Source organism: Mobula hypostoma, chromosome 3, assembly GCF_963921235.1.
Source record: "Mobula hypostoma chromosome 3, sMobHyp1.1, whole genome shotgun sequence".
NCBI lineage: Eukaryota > Metazoa > Chordata > Chondrichthyes > Myliobatiformes > Myliobatidae > Mobula > Mobula hypostoma.
Window position 1 is genome coordinate 185,152,739 of NC_086099.1, and position 20,161 is coordinate 185,172,899.

The 20,161-nt window shown below is 37.5% G+C and overlaps 1 protein-coding gene across 1 annotated transcript in view; it reads right to left on the reverse strand.

Annotated features, from left to right (window-relative positions):
- c3h10orf67 (chromosome 3 C10orf67 homolog) overlaps positions 1-20,161 on the reverse strand; it is a 138,894-nt gene that overhangs the window by 91,590 nt on the left and 27,143 nt on the right. Inside the window, exons 7-10 of the mRNA XM_063042508.1 lie at positions 3,785-3,937; positions 2,720-2,774; positions 2,532-2,590; positions 2,139-2,204 (exon numbers count right to left, since the gene is read on the reverse strand). Of these exons, the coding sequence (XP_062898578.1) occupies positions 2,139-2,204; positions 2,532-2,590; positions 2,720-2,774; positions 3,785-3,937 (333 nt within the window). The remainder of the gene's footprint in view (positions 1-2,138; positions 2,205-2,531; positions 2,591-2,719; positions 2,775-3,784; positions 3,938-20,161) is intronic.

Below are 20,161 nucleotides of genomic sequence, written 5' to 3' on the forward strand. Positions count from 1 at the left end.
GCATGGTTAAAACAAATTCTGATTTGTAGAAGGCAAAGAATGGGAATAAAGGGAACCTTTTCTAGTTGGCTGCAGGTGACCAGTGGTGTACCACAGGGGTCCGTGTTGGGACCATTTCTTTTTATGTTATACGTAACTGACTTAGATGATGGAATTGATGGCTTTGTGGACCAGTTTGCAGACAATATGAAGATAGGTGGAAGGGCATGTAGTTTTGAGGAACCAGAGAGGCTACAGGAGGACTTAGATTAGGAGAATGGGCAAAGAAGTGGCAGGTGGAATACAGAGTCAGGAAGTGTATGGTCATGCCCTTTCGGTAGAAGAAATAAATGGGTAGATTATTTTCTAAGTGGAAAGAAAATTCAAAAATCTGAGGTGCAAAGGGACTTGGGAGTCCTTGTGTAGGATTCCCTAAAGGTTAATTTGCAGGTTGAGTTGGTGGTGAGGGAGGCAAATTAGATGTTAGCATTCACTTCAAGAGGATTAGAATATAAAAGCAAGGATGTAATGTTGAGGCTTTACAAAGCACTGGTGAGGCCTCACTTGGAATATTGTGAGCAGTTTTGGGCCCCTTACTGAGAAAGGATGTGCTGACATTGGAGTGTTCAAAGGCTCTTCATGAAAATGACTCCAGGATTGAAAGGCTTGCCATATGAAGAGAGTTTCATGGCTCAGGGCTGATACTCACTGGAATTCAGAAGAATAATGGGTGACCTCATTGAACCTATTGAATGTTGAAAGGCCTCAATAGAGTTAATGTGGAGGGGATGTTTCCTGTGGTGGGGGAGTCTAAGACCAGAGGACACAACCTTAGAAAAGAGGGGTGTTCTTTTAGAACAGTGTTGAGAAGGAATTTCTTTAGCTAGAGAGTAGTGAATCTGAAATTCATTGCCACGGGCAGATGTGGAGACCGAGTCATTAGGTATGTTTAAGGCAGAGGTTGATAGATTCTTGATTAGTCAGGGCATGAAGGGATATGGGGAGAAGGCTGGAGATTGGGGCTGAGCAGGAAAATAGTTCTGCCACACTGAAATGGCAAAACAGACTCCTATAACTTATGGTTTTATGATTGTATGGAAAAGTAGGTTTCAATTCATGGAGCACTGGCACTAATACTCTAGACAGGAGCCTGTAAAGATGGTATATCTTAACACAAACTAAGCTGGGACCTGTGTGCCGGAAGATCACATCCCATAAACAGGGCTTTAAGCTGAAGAGAAAGGGAGAAATAGGTGGGGGGAGTGCGCAGAGTATGGATTCAGTTGTGAAAAATATTTTAAAAGTTAAAGAGAAATGACATTGGTAATGATAACAAAGAGTAACAGGGAGGGACAGACTATAGAAACACAGAAGTATATCTGCAAACAGGGTCAGATCAAAAAAATCTGGTAAAAGTACAAAATTAGAGATTCTTTGCCTGAATGGGGCATTCATAACAACATAAATAAACTGAAAGCAGAAATAAGTACCTATGATAGCCAAGAAAGAGATAGTTGCAAGTGACATAGGCTGGGAACTAAATATTCTAAGGAATCCTGACATTTTGGAAAGACAGAGGATGTGAGGTAGTTTTGCAAATAAGGATGAGATCAGTTCAGCCACGCAGATCTTTTTTTCTTGAAAAGCCTAAGATTCAGTTTGAGAGGAAATAAGGAACAACAGTGTAAAGCAGTATTTGGCAGCAATAATTAATGGGTCCATTAATAGAAGTCATACTGTATTATATATTGCATGTCAAGAAATAATAGTTTGTAAGAAAAAAGGTACTGCAATAATCATGAGTGATTTTAATCTTCATATAAACTGGGCAAATCAAAATAGCAAAGGTATTTTAACGATGATTTCATTAAGGATATATGGAACAATTTCTTAGAAGATAGATTAGGGAACATAGGCATAGGCATTAATGTCATAAAAATATGCATATATCTTGAATGGAGGTACTGTTTATAGCACAACTTCAAATAGTTTAAATTTATGTTTAGAATAGTGAGTTTTCTGATCAACGTCGTACTTGAAATTAGAATTTTTTTACATTTTAAAAATGTAATTATGAATGTAAATATTGCAAGCAATATGAAACTTACTGAAGCCATATTGCTTTTATTATGATGATCAATGGAACTACAGCAACTTACCATTTGTTTCCCTTTTAGTTTTTCATTTTGCAATGCTTTTTTCAAATATTCTTCAGACTGAAATAACTACAGAGGACACAAAAATGAAATATTTTAATTGTCCAACCTAGTTGCGTGAAGTTATCTTTATCATTTACATCTCATTGGTAAATATGTTTCCTTCATAGTATATCTTGTATATCATATTTTGCTTCAAATAAAATTAGAATTCAATGATTTATATGATGGTTTATATATACTTAAAACACTCAAACACATCTTTCACCGCTATTTATTGTGCCTTTCATTGAAAGTTTATTGTTCCTATACAGTATATAAAACTTAAATCATTAAAGTCCTCTAAAATAATTCCTTAAAGTGCTCTAAAGAAAATATATACTTATGAAACAATACCTTTTGCATTTTCTGTTCAGTGTTTTCACTTTTCTCTTTTAAAGCTACAAGTTCACTATCTGAAAATAAAGGAGAGCAGACTGTGAAAATCAGATCTTCAGATGTCTCTGTTCCTTCTTTCTGCTGAAGGTCAAAAACCATAGCCTACTGGAATCCATTCTGGATGGAGGACCTAGCAGGACACTAACCCTGAGCACTACCCTTGACCTTCATTGCTTTGCCCCTGCTGTTTAGCCGGCTGGTCTAATGGATATTAGGGAGTAGTTCAAGGGCCAAGTGTGACTGTGTGCCCAGCCCATGAACGTCGTTGTCTGTTAGTCACAGCCAATACAAAGTGCTTTAGCAGGTGGTTCTTTATCTGCTCAAAGCATTTCTCATCAAAAGCAATACACACCATTAAATTAGTTCACAAGCAGCAATAAGTAATATGGTATCTGTCAAGTACAACTTAATATTTTCTTGTACTATAGCTAATCAATTAAAGTACAAAGAAAAATTTTGTCATTCATTTTCAACAGAACTGAATGAAGCACTCTATTAATGTGCTTAGAGAAAGCTAGCAACAATTTGTTACAAATAAAAAGGGTGCTCACATCACACCTATGTAGTTCAAGCAACTTTAAAATATGTTATCCAAATGGCAATGATTTTCTTGTCATTGATACAACAACCTTCAAATAGAAAATCTAATGAATTTCATATAGGTGCCACCTTTGGATGGATTCATTCCCTTCATCAATTCACAAAAATAAGCTGAATCTCTTCAAAATTCAGCCAATATTGCTAGATCTCTTGGGGATAAAAACAGTAAACCAGTAGAAATAAAAGGAGCATTTCATATTGCAAAGAATGTACACCAAATTAAAATGGATGAAAAACTGAAGCATGCAGTTTATCAATCAAGCTTTGATAATAGCTACTAATAATGCATTTTATATCAGTTTAAGTATGATAACTTTTAATAAAACATAAGAAATAACTATCTCTATTATAATGATGCATGGGTAAAAATTAACCAGTTACTTTGTGTAAACTAAAGCACCTGCATCATATGACTGGAAAAAATAGCACCTGTTGCATATTTACTTCCTCAAACAAACCTGTACACGCCTTCCATTTATCTATACCCAGACAAAACAATGAACAGACTTTCACTGTACTGTTAAATTGGACATTGCCTAAAAACATTTTTCAGGAGATTGATCTTTCAAGAACTTTATTTATGCACACACAGTTTATTTGTAACATCCAACATTACCTAATTCATCTATTTGCATTTCTTTCAAAATAATCGTTTTTGACATATTTTCGGCATCCTGCACCAATGAGTTAATTTGTTCCTTCAGTCCTTGATTTTCTTCAATAAGCTTCTCCTTCTCAAATTCGTTCTTCAAGTCAAAATTGATCTGAAAAAAATAACAGAACTCTTTTGTCAGGCAGAAAACAAAAAGCTGAAATGGCAAGCTGTGTAGCCAATATGAAAATGATTACACAACAGAGCTGTCATCCAACTTTCTGGCTTTTATGAATCGTTTGGAATATGAATAGGAAACAAACACAAAAAAAGAGAAATGTGCAGAGGAAAAAAAAGTAGACCCCTCCAAAACCGAATCTTGGTAAAAAGCTGCTAGTACATTACATACAAAGACAATAATTCATGGGGACATTTTATTGATGAGAATAATACATATCATACTGTTTGTGTGCCCTCATCATTCAGGTCCGTGCATTGTGGTAGCTGTGTCCAGGCAGGCAGCTGTGGCCCATCCACCCACATCCCTCTATGTGCTCAAGGACTGCTGTCCGTAACTAGGCAGGCAGGGGACTGTGTAGCCGGACAACACCAGGGGTGGCAGAGTGCAGAGCTAGGAAGGGGGCTTGTTGCCATTGTTGCCATTCCTCACTGACAGTACTGCCACAGTCATAAAGAGCACATCACATGTCAAAGTAGTGAAGTTTTCAGGCTTGAAGCCACATGGAGTCCATCAGGTCTGCTGATATACACACAGTTGGTTTTCTACTTTGTGATGGAGCCACCCGGAGATAATTCATATTCTGAACATTAACATGGCTTTGCATGCCTGTCACGCGTAGGCTGTGCAGGCGGGTTGATACTACCGAACACTTTGCTTCAACTTGCAGAAAGAACAATTTTACTCTTTATTACTGTAAGCTTTTAGAAATCTTCTATTTAAGCAGTTATTTTATCCATGAATGCTAAATCAATACAATTTTAATGCTTTTTTTTCAATTTCAGATATCCATTCCTGGAGAAAGAAAGACACTCACAAATAAACTTGTAAGTTTGCATTCATGAAAACTGTTTGATGTAAAGGCGTATGTTTAGTAGTAAAGATTAGACAGTAATGATTTAAAGCAGTGTTCTTCATGCATACACTACTTTACTTTAACAACAATTGAATGATATATGGATTAAAAGATGATATGGCCAGAAAACTTCTGAGTTGACCATATTATGTAACAAATATCAGGAAGATATTTAATCTTAAATTGAATGATGATCAGAAATCATATTGAAATATTCAAATTGGTAAATGAAGTATCTTTTTTGACACTGCCTGAATACTGCAAATGCATCATTGTCTTTCAAGTTTTGGTTTATGCTTTGAACTAACAATCCTTACCTCTAGCGCCACCACTTGTTTCAGTTAAGAATCGCAAATAATTAACTATTCAAGTCTCCTGCCGCAATGAGGACACTCATTAGCAAGACAAACAAAGGGATGGTTTTCTGTAGCTACAGTCATCTGTTACACTTTGAGTGGCAGGTTTTGTGCTGGTGTTCACTGCCATCTGCCCCCAGCAGCAGTCCTGAGCTTCAGAAAAATTAAGAAACTTGCTATATGCAAGACAGGCAATGAGAATGGAAACGAGCTTTGGCCAAGTGAGAAATATTTCACTGTGATTAATCAATGCTTCTCAGACAAGCTATTAACCTTCAGTTACATTCCTAAATTTGCATACATTTTGAATGAATATATATTAAAATGGTAGTGATGTTTATATTGTGCACAGATTGTTATCGCCTTGCTTCTTAGCACAGTAACGGCAATCACTACTTTCAAGAGATAACAAAATTTATTGGCAACAGAGCTACTCAGACAGCTGACAATAATCTTTCAATGCACACTAGAGGTCCCTCTTGTAACTTAATTGCTCAATTTACAACTTTCAGATTGATTTCCTTTCTGAATACTGAAATTTAAATGTTTGATAACAAGATTACAAAACAAAACAGCGATACATTGCTTCATGAAATTTCTGGCATCCTCTTTAATGGTTCATTTGAGAGTTGACAGATTTCGGTACAATTGAATGATTAGCCTTGAATATGTATTCAAAGCAGATGACAGTGCTTAAAGCTAGAACCTTCTAATTCAGAAGTGAGTGCTATCGCTGGGCTAAGCAAGTAAGTGCAGAAAGTTGCATAAAGTGTCCTAGTCTAAACCAGATCTCAGCAACTAAATTAAAACATAAATAAAAATTAAGGTAGCTCAGACTGAGGCTTCTCTCACACCTCAGGATATGTGCTTTCTGTGCATTTCCAAAACTGACAAGAACAAGCAAATTCACTACGACATTGTAATTAAAGGAGATGTGCAGGGCAAGTTTCATACACAGAATGCTGGGTGCCTGGAATGTACTGACAGGAGTTGTGGTGGAGGCAAGTGCCACAGAGAAATTCAGGACGCTCTTAGACAGGCACTGAATGTGCAGGAAGCGGAAGGATATGGCCATTGTGTAGGCAGATGGCATCAGCTTAGTTGGGCATTTGATCACTAGTTTAATTTATTCAGCACAGCATTGTGGTCTGAAGAGTGTGTTCCTGTGCTGTACTGTTCCATGTTCAATGTAAAGTTATGTTAAATATTAGGCTTAATTCTATTACTCAGTCACATTCCAGAACACGTGTCAGATTGGGGGTCCTCAGATAAAAGTGATTTAAGTTTAATTTAGGTTGTGTTAATCAATAATGTACAACACATAACATCTTAATCTCCTGCATACCTTCCCCTACACCCCACCCCCCACTTCCCCCAATCCTTTCTTCCCTCCTACAGTTCCAACACTCAACAATGGAAGGTTTAACTTTGACACCTCCTGAGCTGTTCACCCCTTGCTGCAGAGACCATACAGCTGATAATCGGAGATCTATTCCTTTCCCTGTTGATTCCAGATTTAGTTTAGCATTTGGTTCTCTGCTGACTGCATAATCCTGATGGGAGAATAGAACATCCCTTTCAATCTCATAGAGGAATGCCTGTCACCATCTGAAACAAACAGAATTTAGTTCCACTGAAATAATCTATATTGAAAAAAGAATGTGTTGCCATTGGAGGAAGTTTACGAGATTGATCCAGGGAATGTAAGGGTTAATGCATGAAGAGTGTTTGATGGCTCTAGACCTGTACTTGCTGGAGTTCAGAAGAGTAAGGGGAAGTCTCATTGGAACCTACTGAATATTGAAAAGCTTAGATAAAGAGGATGTGAAGAGGATGTTTCCAATAGTGGGAAAGTCCAAAACCAGAGGGCATAGCCTCAGAATAGAAGGATGCCCCCTTTGAAATGAAATAAGGGGGAACTTAGCTAGAGGGTGGTGAATCTGTGGAATTCATTGCCCTAGTTGGCTGTAGAGGCCAAGTCATTAGATACATCTAAAGCAGAGGTTGGTAACTTCTTGATTAGTACGGGCATTAAAGGTTATGGGGAGAAGGCAGAAGAATGGGGTTGAGAGGGATAATACATCAGCCATGATGAATTAGCAGAGCAAACTCCATGGTCGAATGGTCTAATTCCGTTCCCATGTCTTGTGGTTTTAATAGAGCAAAAGCAGGATTCATGATCAAACTGAGACAATTATGGAAAATGGAGAATTGGTATCTGGATGTGCATAGTGGGAAACTGATGTCATTTCACTGACTGCATAGGCTGAGAGAGTTGAGGGGGTTGGATGTGGTGTGTGATATATTTGACATAGGACAGACAGCAGGTAAAAGCCAGGAAGTGTAGGTTATATATTATTAGTACAGAGATGAACAAATGCCGAATGACGTACATAGGTAACATTCCAATCAGTGAAAAGACAAAAAAAAGCAACTGAGCAAAAAAAATTGTTCCACAATGAGTTATTTGGAATGGGGTGAAAAAAACTTCTAGAACCATTGTAAACCTTCAGACTAAAGGACAATAAAGAAGATTTTTCAAGCATTTTGTAAATAAGAACAGGTGGAATTAGGAACTGAAGTGTTGAAACAGCAGAGTCAGAAACAAAATTAAGTACAAAACAGCAATGTTAAGTAATGTACTTGGACAACTTCCATTTAATTCTTCTAGTGCAAAGAAGACTACATCATGAACACAATTGTCCATTTAGTGGCAGAAAGTTCTGTCATTATTAAAATGGTAGTGAAGATTGGAAGTTTCAGATGTACAAGAACGAATCAATTTGATTGGAGTTCAGATAATGGAGCAAAGTAGAAATGAAATCACTGGACAATAGAAGCAAGAGGTTTCCAGAGAAGTCTTTGTTTCTTAAAGCCAGGTATAATGAGTTAAAATGAGATTGTGAAATAATGGGATTTGAAGCAGTAGAATGGTGCAGCAGGAAAGTACAGCTATGGTAAGAAATCCATGGATTCAATATTTGGTTGCAGGGTCCTGGTCCAAGGAGGATCAAGAAGATAAAACATGTACTGTAGATGTCTCCCTTCTTCACACTTCCTTTCTAGTCTTAATGAAGGGCCTCGGCCCAAAATGTCAACTCTTTATTCCTCTCCACAAATGTTGCCTGACCTCCTGAATTTTTCCAGCATTTTGTGTGTGTTACTCTGGATTTCCAGCATCTGCAGAATCTCGTGTTTATAATTTAGGAAATTAATTAGTAAAGGAAACAAAAACATTTGACAGTGTTTATTGTTATGGTTTAATACAAAGATTCTAAGGCAATAAGGATAGTGACCTAGGGGTCTAGATAGATGTAAGAGCAGTAAATAGTGGTTATTATTGTAACAAGGCTTAACAATGAGTTGAAGTGGCCCTTCAATATTCCCGATACTGGGATTTTAGATTAAATGGATCAGGGGTTAAAATAGGAGGGGCACAGTATCATTGTTTAAGAAAGGAATATGCCAATGAAAAGGTATGAAAATAAAATCAACAGGGAATGGAAGTCATATGGGCTGAATTAGCAACAAAATAGTATAACATTGCTTAAATTGTAATAATAATGTTCCCAATAGGGAGCTAACAGAGAATGTATATAGGCATATTTCTAAAGCTGTAATAATAGAGGTTTCCAACTATCTATTTTATACCCTTTCCACTTGGATGGCCTCAATTAATGAGCAAGTGGAAAGGGTATAAAAGAAGCATACTTTTGGAAATGTAATCAATTGAAGATCTATGATCAGCACATAGCAAGCTTTTAGGATTTGATGCTGGGCAAGTGGAAAATATAGTGGTTGGATAGCATTTTAGAGGTATATTCAGTTTGGATTTGTGTATTTACTGGAAAGAACAATAACCAACAACAAGATTTGTAAGTTTGCAAATGACTTCAAGATAAATGTTTGTTGTTAGGCTGGAGAGTAATCTTTGCCTCCAGAATCATGTTGATAGAGCAAATAAAATTGGCTGAGAAGTGGCAATTTAAATTTAATCCTGAAAAGTGTCCAGTGATGCATTTTAGGAGAATTAACAAAGCTGGATATACATAAGGACCCAGGAAGAACTGCAGAGGAATTGTGATCATGTCCAAGAATCCCTGAAGGCAACTGCACAGGTAGACAGGATGGTTAAGTGAATAGAAGGAATGCATGCCTTTATGAGCCAGGGTTTAGAATCCAATATCTGAGAGATTATGGTACAACTATACAAGTTGCATAGTACTTGGGCTTCTGATGTAGTGTGCATTTCTGGTCACCACACTAAATGAAGATATCATTGCACTGTTGGGGGTGCAGAGGATATTTACCAAATATTATTGGTGGTAAGAATGGGCTTCCTCACCTCTGCTCCTCTGACCCTCAACACAGGCGCCCCTCAGGGCTGTGTACCAAGCCCCTCCTTCACTCTCTGTATACCCAGGACAACGTTGCCACTCACAGCTCCAATCTGCTAATTAAATTTGCTGATGAGACTACACTGATTGGTCTAATCCCAAATAATAATGAGGCAGCCTACAGAGAAGAAGTCATCACCTTGACCAGTGGTGTCAAGAAAACAACCTCTCCCTCAACGATGCAAAAACAAAGGAGCTGGTTGTGGACTACAGGAGGAATAGAGACATCAGTGGATCTGGGGTTGAGAGGGTGAACAGCTTTAAGTTTCTCAGCATGAACATCACCAAGGATCTCACGTGACCTGAGGTGAAAAAGGCACAACCACCTCAGATGGTTGAAGAAGTTTGGTATGGCCCCCAAATTCTAAGAACTTTCTATAGGTGCATGATTGAGAGCATCCTAACTGGTTGCATCACTGCCTGGTATGGGAACTGTACTTCCCTCAATCGCAGGACTCTGCAGAGAGTGGTGCGAACAGCCCAGCGCATCTGTAGATGTAAACTTCCCACTACTCAGGACATTTACAAAGACAGGTGTGTAAAAAGGGTCCAAAGGATCTTTGGAGACCCAAGTCACCCCAACCACAAACTGATCCAGCTGTTACCATCTGGGAAACGGTATCTCAGCATAAAAGCCAGAAACAACGGGCTCCGGGACAGCTTCTTCCACCAGGCCATCAGACTGCTTAATTCATGCTGACGCAACTGTATTTCTGTGTTATATTGACTATCCTGTTGTTCATAATATTTATTATAAATTACTATAATTGCACATTTGAACGGAGACGGAACGTAAAGATTCTTACTCTCCGGTAGCAGCAGAAATACCGAGGAGCAGATTGGGAGGCAGATTTTGGAAAGGTGCAAAAATAACAGGGTTGTTATCATGGGTGACTTTAACTTCCCGAATATTGATTGGCACCTGATTAGTTCCAATGGTTTAGATGGGGCAGAGTTTGTTAAGTGTGTCCAGGACAGATTCCTGTCACAGTATGCTGACAGGCCAACTAAGGGGAATGCCATACTAGATCTAGTATTAGGTAACGAACCGGATCAGGTCACAGATCTCTCAGTGGGTGAGCATTTGGGGGACAGTGACCACCATTCCCTGGCCTTTAACATTATCATGGAAAAGGATAGAATCAGAGGGGACAGGAAAATTTTTAATTGGGTAAGGGCAAATTATGAGGCTATAAGGCTAGAACTTGCGGGTGTGAATTGGGATGATGTTTTTGCAGGAAAATGTACTATGGACATGTGGTCGATGTTTAGGGATCTCTTGCAGGATGTTAGGGATAAATTTGTCCCGGTGAGGAAGATAAAGAATGGTAGGGTGAAGGAACCATGGGTGACAAGTGAGGTGGAGAATCTAGTCAGGTGGAAGAAAGCAGCATACATGTGGTTTAGGAAGCAAGGATCAGATGGGTCTATTGAGGAATATAGGGAAGCAAGAAAGAAGCTTAAGAAGGGCCTGAGGAAGAGCAAGAAGGAGGCATGAGAAGGCCTTGGCAATTAGCGTAAGGGAAAACCCCAAGGCATTCTTCAATTATGTGAAGAACAAAAGGATGACAGGAGTGAAGATAGGACCAATTAGAGATAAAGATGGGAAGATGTGCCTGGAGGCTGTGGAGGTGAGCAAGGTCCTCAATGAATACTTCTCTTCGGTATTCACCAATGGGAGGGAACTTGATGATGGTGAGGACAATATGAGTGAGGTTGATGTTCTGGAGCATGTTGATATTAAGGGAGAGGAGGTGTTGGGAGTTGTTAAAATACATTAGGACAGATAAGTCCCCGGGGCCCGATGGAATATTCCCCAGGCTGCTCCACGACGCAAGAGAAGAGATTGCTGAGCCTCTGGCTAGGATCTTTATGTCCTCGTTGTCCATGGGAATGGTACCGGAAAATTGGAGGGAAGCGAATGTTGTCTCTTTGTTCAAAAAAGGTAGTAGGGATAGTCCAGGTAATTATAGACCAGTGAGCCTTACATCTGTGGTGGGAAAGCTGTTGGAAAATATTCTTCTTATATATGGCAAAACAAAAACCCCAGGTTAAGTAAAAAAATATTTACAGAAGTCCAAGAAAGATGGTAGCTTAGCACTGCCTAATTTAAAATTCTATTATTGGGCAATTAATATTTGATATTTAACATTTTAGACATAAGACTGGAGTATAATTCCAAGTCCACATCGGGTAAACCTTGAATGCTACTCTGTACAAGGGTTCTCTTTGGCTTCCATTTTAGGACCTTCACTTCCTTTTGTATTATCTAAATCGAACAAACAAATGGTTAATCCAATAATTAAACATACTTTATGAATATGGTTTCAATTTTGTAATTTTTTTGGTTTGAACAAATTTATATTATCAAGCCCTATTATATCTAATTTTTTTTCAACCCTCAGTTATGGATCAAGCCTTTTCAATTTGGAAAACAAAAGGTATAACATGTCTTCGTGACCTATTTCAGGATAACTGTTTCATGTCTTTTGAAATATCTAATAAATTTAATTTGCCTAGATCCCATTTTTTTAGATACTTACAAACAAGAACTTTTTTAAATACCATGCTGCCTACCTTCCCGACCTCATACCCTACTAATATCACTGATAAAATTTTAGGCTTAAATCCCTTTCAGAAGGGATTAAATAGCATCTATTTATGATATAATTAGGAAATTACAGCCAGGTATATCTGATAAAATTAAAAATGAATGGGAAAGGGATCTTCAACTTTGCCTACCTATAGAGAAATGGGATAAACTTTTTCAATTAGTTAGTACTTTCTCTATTTGTGCTAAACATACACTAATACAATTTAAAGTCGTGCATAGGGCTCATATGTCTAAAGATAAGTTAGCCCGATTTTATTCTTATATAAACCCTATTTGTGATAGATGTCACTCTGTGGTGGCTTCTTTAACTCACGTGTTTTGGTCCTGTCCTCTTTTGGAAAAATTCTGGAAAGATATTTTTGATATTCTCTCAACAGTTTTGCGTTTTGGTTTACAATCTCATCCTATTATGGCAATTTTTGGTTTGCCAATGGTAGAACATAGATTTTTATCCTCTTCAGTCTGTCGGATCATTGCGTATGTTACTTTAATGGCCAGAAGATCTATTTTATTGAACTGGAAGGAGGCCAATCCTCCTACAACATTTCAATGGTTTTCCCAAACTATATTATGTTTAAATTTAGAAAAACTCAGAAGTGACATTTTTGATCCTTCGGTTAAATTTGGAGAGACTTGGAAACTATTTATTCAACAATTTCATATGATGTAATTTGACCTTTCCAAATCCTTCCTATTAACCTAAAATATATGAATAGAGGAGCGGAGTTGACGACATTATTGAACGTGTTCGATTTAAGATAATGGTCTAGCCTTGTTTTGTTTCATTTGCTTTTTTTGGGGGGGGGGTTAGCATTTAGTCTTTTTTTTCTTTTTTTGGGGGGGGTTCTTTGTTTTTTTTTATTTCTTTTTTTATGAATAAATATATCAAGAGTTTGGAAGGTTATTATACCAGTATTATTTGAAAGGATTTTTGTACATATTTATTAATAATATGATTATTCCATTCTCTCTGTATTAACACTGTTATTCTGTTTATAATTTTGGAAAATTAATAAAGAGATTTAAAAAGAAAAAAAAAGATTCTTAGAGATAGGACGTATGGGCATTTAGAGAATCATGGTCTGATCAGGGACAGTCAGCATGGCTTTGTGAAGGGCAGATCGTGTCTAACAAGCCCGATAGAGTTCTTTGAGGAGGTGACCAGGCACATAGATGAGGGTAGTGCAGTGGATGTGATCTACATGGACTTTAGTAAGGCATTTGACAAGGTTCCACATGGTAGGCTTATTCAGAAAGTCAGAAGGCATGGGATCCAGGGAAGTTTGGCCAGGTGGATTCAGAATTGGCTTGCCTGCAGAAGGCAGAGGGTCGTGGTGGAGGGAGTACATTCGGATTGGAGGGTTGTGACTAGTGGTGTCCCACAAGGATCGGTTCTGGGACCTCTACTTTTCGTGATTTTTATTAACGACCTGGATGTGGGGATAGAAGGGTGGGTTGGCAAGTTTGCAGACGACACAAAGGTTGGTGGTGTTGTGGATAGTGTAGAGGATTGTTGAAGATTGCAGAGGGACATTGATAAGATGCAGAAGTGGGCTGAGAAGTGGCAGATGGAGTTCAACCCGGAGAAATGTGAGGTTGTACACTTTGGAAGGACAAACTCCAAGGCAGAGTATAAAGTAAATGGCAGGATACTTGGAAGTGTGGAGGAGCAGAGGGATCTCGGGGTACATGTCCACAGATCCCTGAAAGTTGCCTCACAGGGAGATAGGGTAGTTAAGAAAGCTTAATGGGGTGTTAGCTTTCATAAGTCGGAGTTTAGAGTTTAAGAGTCGCTGGGTAATGATGCAGCTCTATAAAACTCTGGTTAGGCCACACTTGGAGTACTGTGTCCAGTTCTGGTCGCCTCGCTATAGGAAGGATATGGAAGCATTGAAAATAGTACAGAGGAGATTTGCCAGGTTGCTGCCTGGTTTAGAGAGTATGTATTATGATCAGAGATTAAGGGAGCTAGGGCTTTACTCTCTGGAGAGAAGGAAGATGAGAGGAGACACGATAGAGGTATACAAGATATTAAGATGAATAGATAGAGTGGACAGCCAGCACCTCTTCCCCCAGGGCACCACTGCTCAATACAGGAGGACATGGCTTTAAGGTAAGGGGTGGGAAGTTCAAGGGGGATATTAGAGGAAGGTTTTTTACTCAGAGAGTAGTTGGTGCGTGGAATGCACTGCCTGAGTCAGTGGTGGAGGCAGATACACTAGTGAAGTTTAAGAGACTACTACACGGGTATATGGAGGAATTTAAGGTGGGGGGTTATATGGGAGACAGGGTTTAAGGGTCGGCACAAAATCATGGGCTGAAGGGCCTGTACTGTGCGGTACTGTTCTATGTTCTATGTATTTGAAGGATGTAAGTAATAAAGTCAATTCAATTATTGCCTTGAAATAATGTGTTTGAGCTTTCAGGAAAGACTGGATTTATTTTCTTTGGAATGACAAAGGTTGAGAAGATATGCAATTGTTGTACAAAAAAAATCATGATAGCATAGATAGAGTAGATGGTGAGAATTTTTCCTCATTAGCAGAGATGTTCATAAACAGAGGGCTTAGATTTATGTGCAGGATATTTTGAGAAAGAATTATTTTATTCTGAGGGTAATTGAAATAATGGGGTGGTGGAGGCAGGAACTCCTACAACAGGAGTTAAGAAGTATTAAAGCAGCATCTGAAACTCCATGACATGGATAGTCATGGCCACCTACTGACTTTATTGGTGATCGGTTCCCAATTACCAGCCTGGGCACACTGTGCTGAAGGGCTTGTTTCTGTTCTATATGACTCTATAATTCTGCTAGGAATTCCAAATTGGAGGTGAGCTCAATTTTGTTATGCTGAGTTATGATTTATCAAAAGTGAATTGAAATCAGCAATGTAAAGGTAAATTAATATTAGACCAGTAGTAGGCACTTGAGGAATAGCTGGTAGGAGTTCAACATAGATCTGTATGCATTTAACAAAAGAAAGAAAAAGAAAGATTAGCTTTATTTATGACATGTGCATTAAAGCATCAGTGAAATGTGTCATTCTGCATCAATGATTAACACAGTCCAAGAAATGGCTTCCTTCAGTGTTGTAAGGAAAGACGAGAAGATTGTTATTTGTGGTACCATTGTCTAAAAGGGATGATGGGAAATGCTAAGTAATTCCAAGCACATTAAGCTAATATTGGTGTTGCACAAACATTTGGAAATAATTCAGAGGGTTGTTAAACATGTACACAAGCATTTACAAAGGGGCACAGTTTAATCAGGACAGTTGGTCTGCTTCTTTCAAGGGAAGGTTGTGAACATTAAAGGAAGTCACAAACGTTGTGAGGCTATGGGCTGCCATCGGCTGAAGGGCCTGTTCCCGTGCTGTTCTCTGTTCTATGTACTTTAGTTGGTGAGACAAGTGAATTTAATGATGTATGCAAGTTCCATGTGGCAGAATCAGATTGTATTTATTCTTTTGGGGAGAACAAATGACTCAGAGAGACTTAACTGAAATATATAAAATTACAACAGGTGTAGAGAGGCTAACCAGAATGACCTATTTCACTAACACAGAGGATAAAAACCAGGGAACAACAATTTAAGTTCATTAGCTGAAAGATCAGCAGAGTTAAGACAAAAGGTTTTCATTCTGTGACTGATCATGGTTCAGAACATATTTTCTGAAAGGGTGATGGAGTCAGAAATCCTCATCATATTTAAAGTATGCGCAGCACAAAGAGCCTTAACCATGACAGCTTAGCATTTGAAATCTTCACCTGGGGATTTAGCAGCTCAAAAGTCTGCATAAATACTGTATCTTCTAAAGTTCAACTCTATAGAGAAATTCACCACTGTAGAATTTTCATATTCTCTATGTGACCATATTGGTTTTTTGAAGGTGCTCAGGGTTCCTCTTGCCTCCCAAAGATGGGCTATGAAGTTAATCAGCTGCTCTAAATTACTCCTTCAAGCATGTTTGTAGCAAAAAGAACCAAAAAAGGAATTGGTGGGCATGTGAAGTAGAATAAATTACAGGGCTAGAGGGAAAATAAGGAGTGTAGGAATGGGATTGCTCTACTTAGAGCTGGCTTGGACCTGATGGGTTGAATTGTTTTCTTCTGTGTCACTAAGTAATTACAAACCTATGGAAATATAATAAAGGATCTCAGAGATGCTGTATTTGTGACTGCCATCAAGAAAGGAAACAAGTTTGACTGGAGTAGGTATTGAAAATTTCACCCTCTGTCTGCTAGAGGAAGAATCATCACCAGGGTTCTTAGTCATTTCTCACAATGCCCACAGTTGTTCACTGAAGTGTAGAGTGAGTTCTGTCATTCAGAAGCATAGCTGACTTGATGTTCACCATTTGATAACTCCAAGCCAGAATCAATGAGTTGCACCATCTAATATAGCCTTTATTGACATCACTATAGACTTCAACTTTATCAGTCTTGAAGGACTGTGGAATATCATTCTCAAATTCACTTATTATAGAAATTCACCTTCATTTAGTATTTGCAAAGTCATGGCATACAAGCGATGCTACTAAACAAATGAAGCTATCACAGTGAAAGCTAGTGTCAAAAGAGTGTGTCATTGATCCAATACTTCTTGAATTCATCTTGTTGCAATGTTGCATCTCAATTCCCACATGCTTCCTATGGTAATGAAGTTAATCTACAGAATTAATTGGAAACTATTTAACCTATCAAAGTCACTTTGACCTCTATAATTAAGCTATGAGTGCTGGTAGGCCAAGCTGCAAGAACAGTCAACTCTCATCAATTCATATGACAGGACACATACAACTTCCCAAAGTCAAAATGTCCCTATTAACCTTCTACTGATGACCCACATTATCTTCTGAGAAGCAGGACCCTGGATATTGTGGATCACTTCTTATGACTCAGGAGCCATCTATTGGTAAAGGCAGATATTAATGATAAAAGTCACTATTTTGGTCAATTGAAGAAAAGGATATTTGAAGATCAATGCCTTGACCTAGTACAAATTCCATGGCTTACTGGGCAGCAGTGATCACAGCTCTTTTACGTGCTTCTGACTGCCAAATTCTACTTAGGGACAATTCAGGATCAGAAAAGTTAACACCTTACAATCACCAGGCTCCAGAACTGATGGGAATAACTTCACTCACAACAACTCTGAACTGATTTTACAACATATAGACTCACTTTCAAGAACTCTATAACTCATGTTCTCAGTATTTTTTAAAATATATTTGCATGATTTGTCTTTTTTTACACATGGCTTGTTTTTTGTAGGATTTTGTTTATATAAAGTTTTTTTGTAAATTCTATTGTATTTCTTTATTTTTCTTCAAATACCTACAAGAAAATGAATCTCAAGGTAGTATATGATAACATACATGTACTTTGATAACAAATTTTACTTAGATTTTGGTCTTGATTTTGAACTAACTACAGCACACACCACTCGGCACTGGGAAGTGATGTTTCTGTAAAATCTTCCATACTCACCAGAAGGATAAGAGAACCAACATCATTGTCCTCTCCCAGGCTAACAACCCTTGCACTAAGGATAACTGAAGAAAAAAATTAACGATGTACTTAAAAGTCTCCCAAGGCAGCAATATTTCCATTAACTTCTGGAATTCAGTGGCCCATGACAGTCAAAAGCTGAAAAGAAATATCGTGGATAGTATTGAGAATCTGAAATCTTTGCATGAGCAGCACGTAGAGTGGATGCATTATGCTATCTTAAAGGCTACACACCCACCTGTTACCTGCCCATTATCTTTGTCCTTCCCCAGCTGTAGATGAGTTTTCAGTACTGGCCTCAATAACAACCTTAGAACTTTGAAATGGTACAGGAGGGGTTGATTCACTGCATCTCTTCCAAGGAAGTGAGTCAGTTTCCAATTGAGACAGTGAATGCAATATACAGAGATAACCCTTGATCTTCTGCAGTGCTTTTGATTACCTGAAGGGCCAGTGGGTAAACTTACAAAAGTATTTTGTTCTTTTATTAGCCTTGTTTTTTCCCCCTTTAGCTTGCCTCATAAAAGATTGCATACATGGTAGAAGATGGAAGTATGGAAGTAGTATTTAGCCACAATGATGTGAAGCAATGCTGATGGACTAGATTGTCTCTTCCTTTCTATGAAAACAACATGTTCATCTAACTTGGTCTTATCATGCCTGGATGGAACCCAGTCTCTGAGACTGGCATCAATATTAATTCCTAAGAGCCATCATCCAAAATAAGGAATTCAATACAGCAGATACAGCATTAAAATTCCCCCATGACTAATGACACACTAATTGATAATGAGCTACAGCAGTTTGGGGGAACAATGCTATCATTGAACACTTCTGAAATGCTTTTAGAAATGTTTAGAAATGTTCAGTTAGCATTATAAATAACTTTTCTTTCTTTTTCAATCTTTTTATTAATTTCATAACATAGAAACAAAACATAGCAATAATACAAATAGTAGGAGATATATTGTTACACTTAAAATAAGTAATTGTAAAACCAAATAGTGTAAGTTAACAAAGCTCCCAATTGTGTAAAAATAGCAATGAATAATACAAAGCAAAAAAAAACTGGGAAAAAAATCATGAAAAAGAAAAAAAAATAGAAAAAAAAACAAACCCCATCTCCCCAAAAAAAACTAAACAAAATTAGTCAACTAAACTAAAAGACTTGGGCAATATTAACAATTTAAAAATGGGAGAGAAGAAAACCTTAGTGTCGACAACTCCATTCCTCTCAACCAGCAGTACAGAGAGATAAAACAAGTTTGGAAATGATCAAATTACATCAAATGAAAATGCTGAATGAATGGCCTCCAAGTTTTTTCAAATTTAATGGAAGGACCATAAACCGCACTTCTAATTTTTTTCCAAATTCAAACACACCATAGTTTGTGAAAACCAATGAAATACAGTAGGAGGGTTAATCTCTTTCCAATTCAACAGAATGGTTCTTCTAGCCATTAAAGTAAGAAATGCAACCATCCTACATGATGAAGAGGTTAAATAATTTGAATCTATCATTGGTAATCCAAAGATAGCAGTAATTGGATGAGGTTGTAAGTCTATATTCAAGACTCTTGAAATAATGTCAAAAATATCTTTCCAATATTTTTCCAGCAAAGGACATGACCAAAACATGTGAATTAAAGAAGCTATCTCGGAATGACATCTATCACATATTGGATTAATATAAGAATAATAACAAGATAGTTTATCTTTGGACATATGAGCCCTGTGCACTACTTTAAACTGTATCAACACATGTTTAGCACATACAGAGGATGAATTAACCAATTGAAGAATTTTTTCCCATTTTTCAATCGGTATAATAATCTTAAATTCTCTTTCCCAGTCAGCTTTAATTTTATTAGAAGCAACAGGACATAAATTCATAATTATATTATATATAATTGTTACAACACTTTTCTGAGAAAGATTTAAATCTAAAATTTTTTCCAAAGTGTCCATTGGATATGGGTGTGGAAAATTAAGAGAAACAGTAATTAAAAAGTTTCTAATCTGTAGATATCTAAAAAAAAAATGAGATCTGGGTAAATTATATTTATTAGAGAGTTGATCAAAAGACATGAAACAATTATCCAAAAACCAATCACGAAAAGAAATTATACTTTGGTTTTCCAATCAAAGTAAGCTTGATCCATAGTGGAAGGTTGAATAAGGAAATTTGATATAATGGGACTTGCTAAAATAAATTGATTAAACCCAAAAAATCTCTGAAATTGAAACCATATACGTAAAGTATGCTTAACTATTGGGTTATTCATTTGTTTATACAATTTAAAAGAAGTAAAAGGAAATAACTTAATTACCTAGAAAATGTAAAAATTATAATTAATCATAGACCCTAATCACCCTGGACATTCTCTCTTCTTACCCTCCCAATGAGCAGAAGATACAAATGCC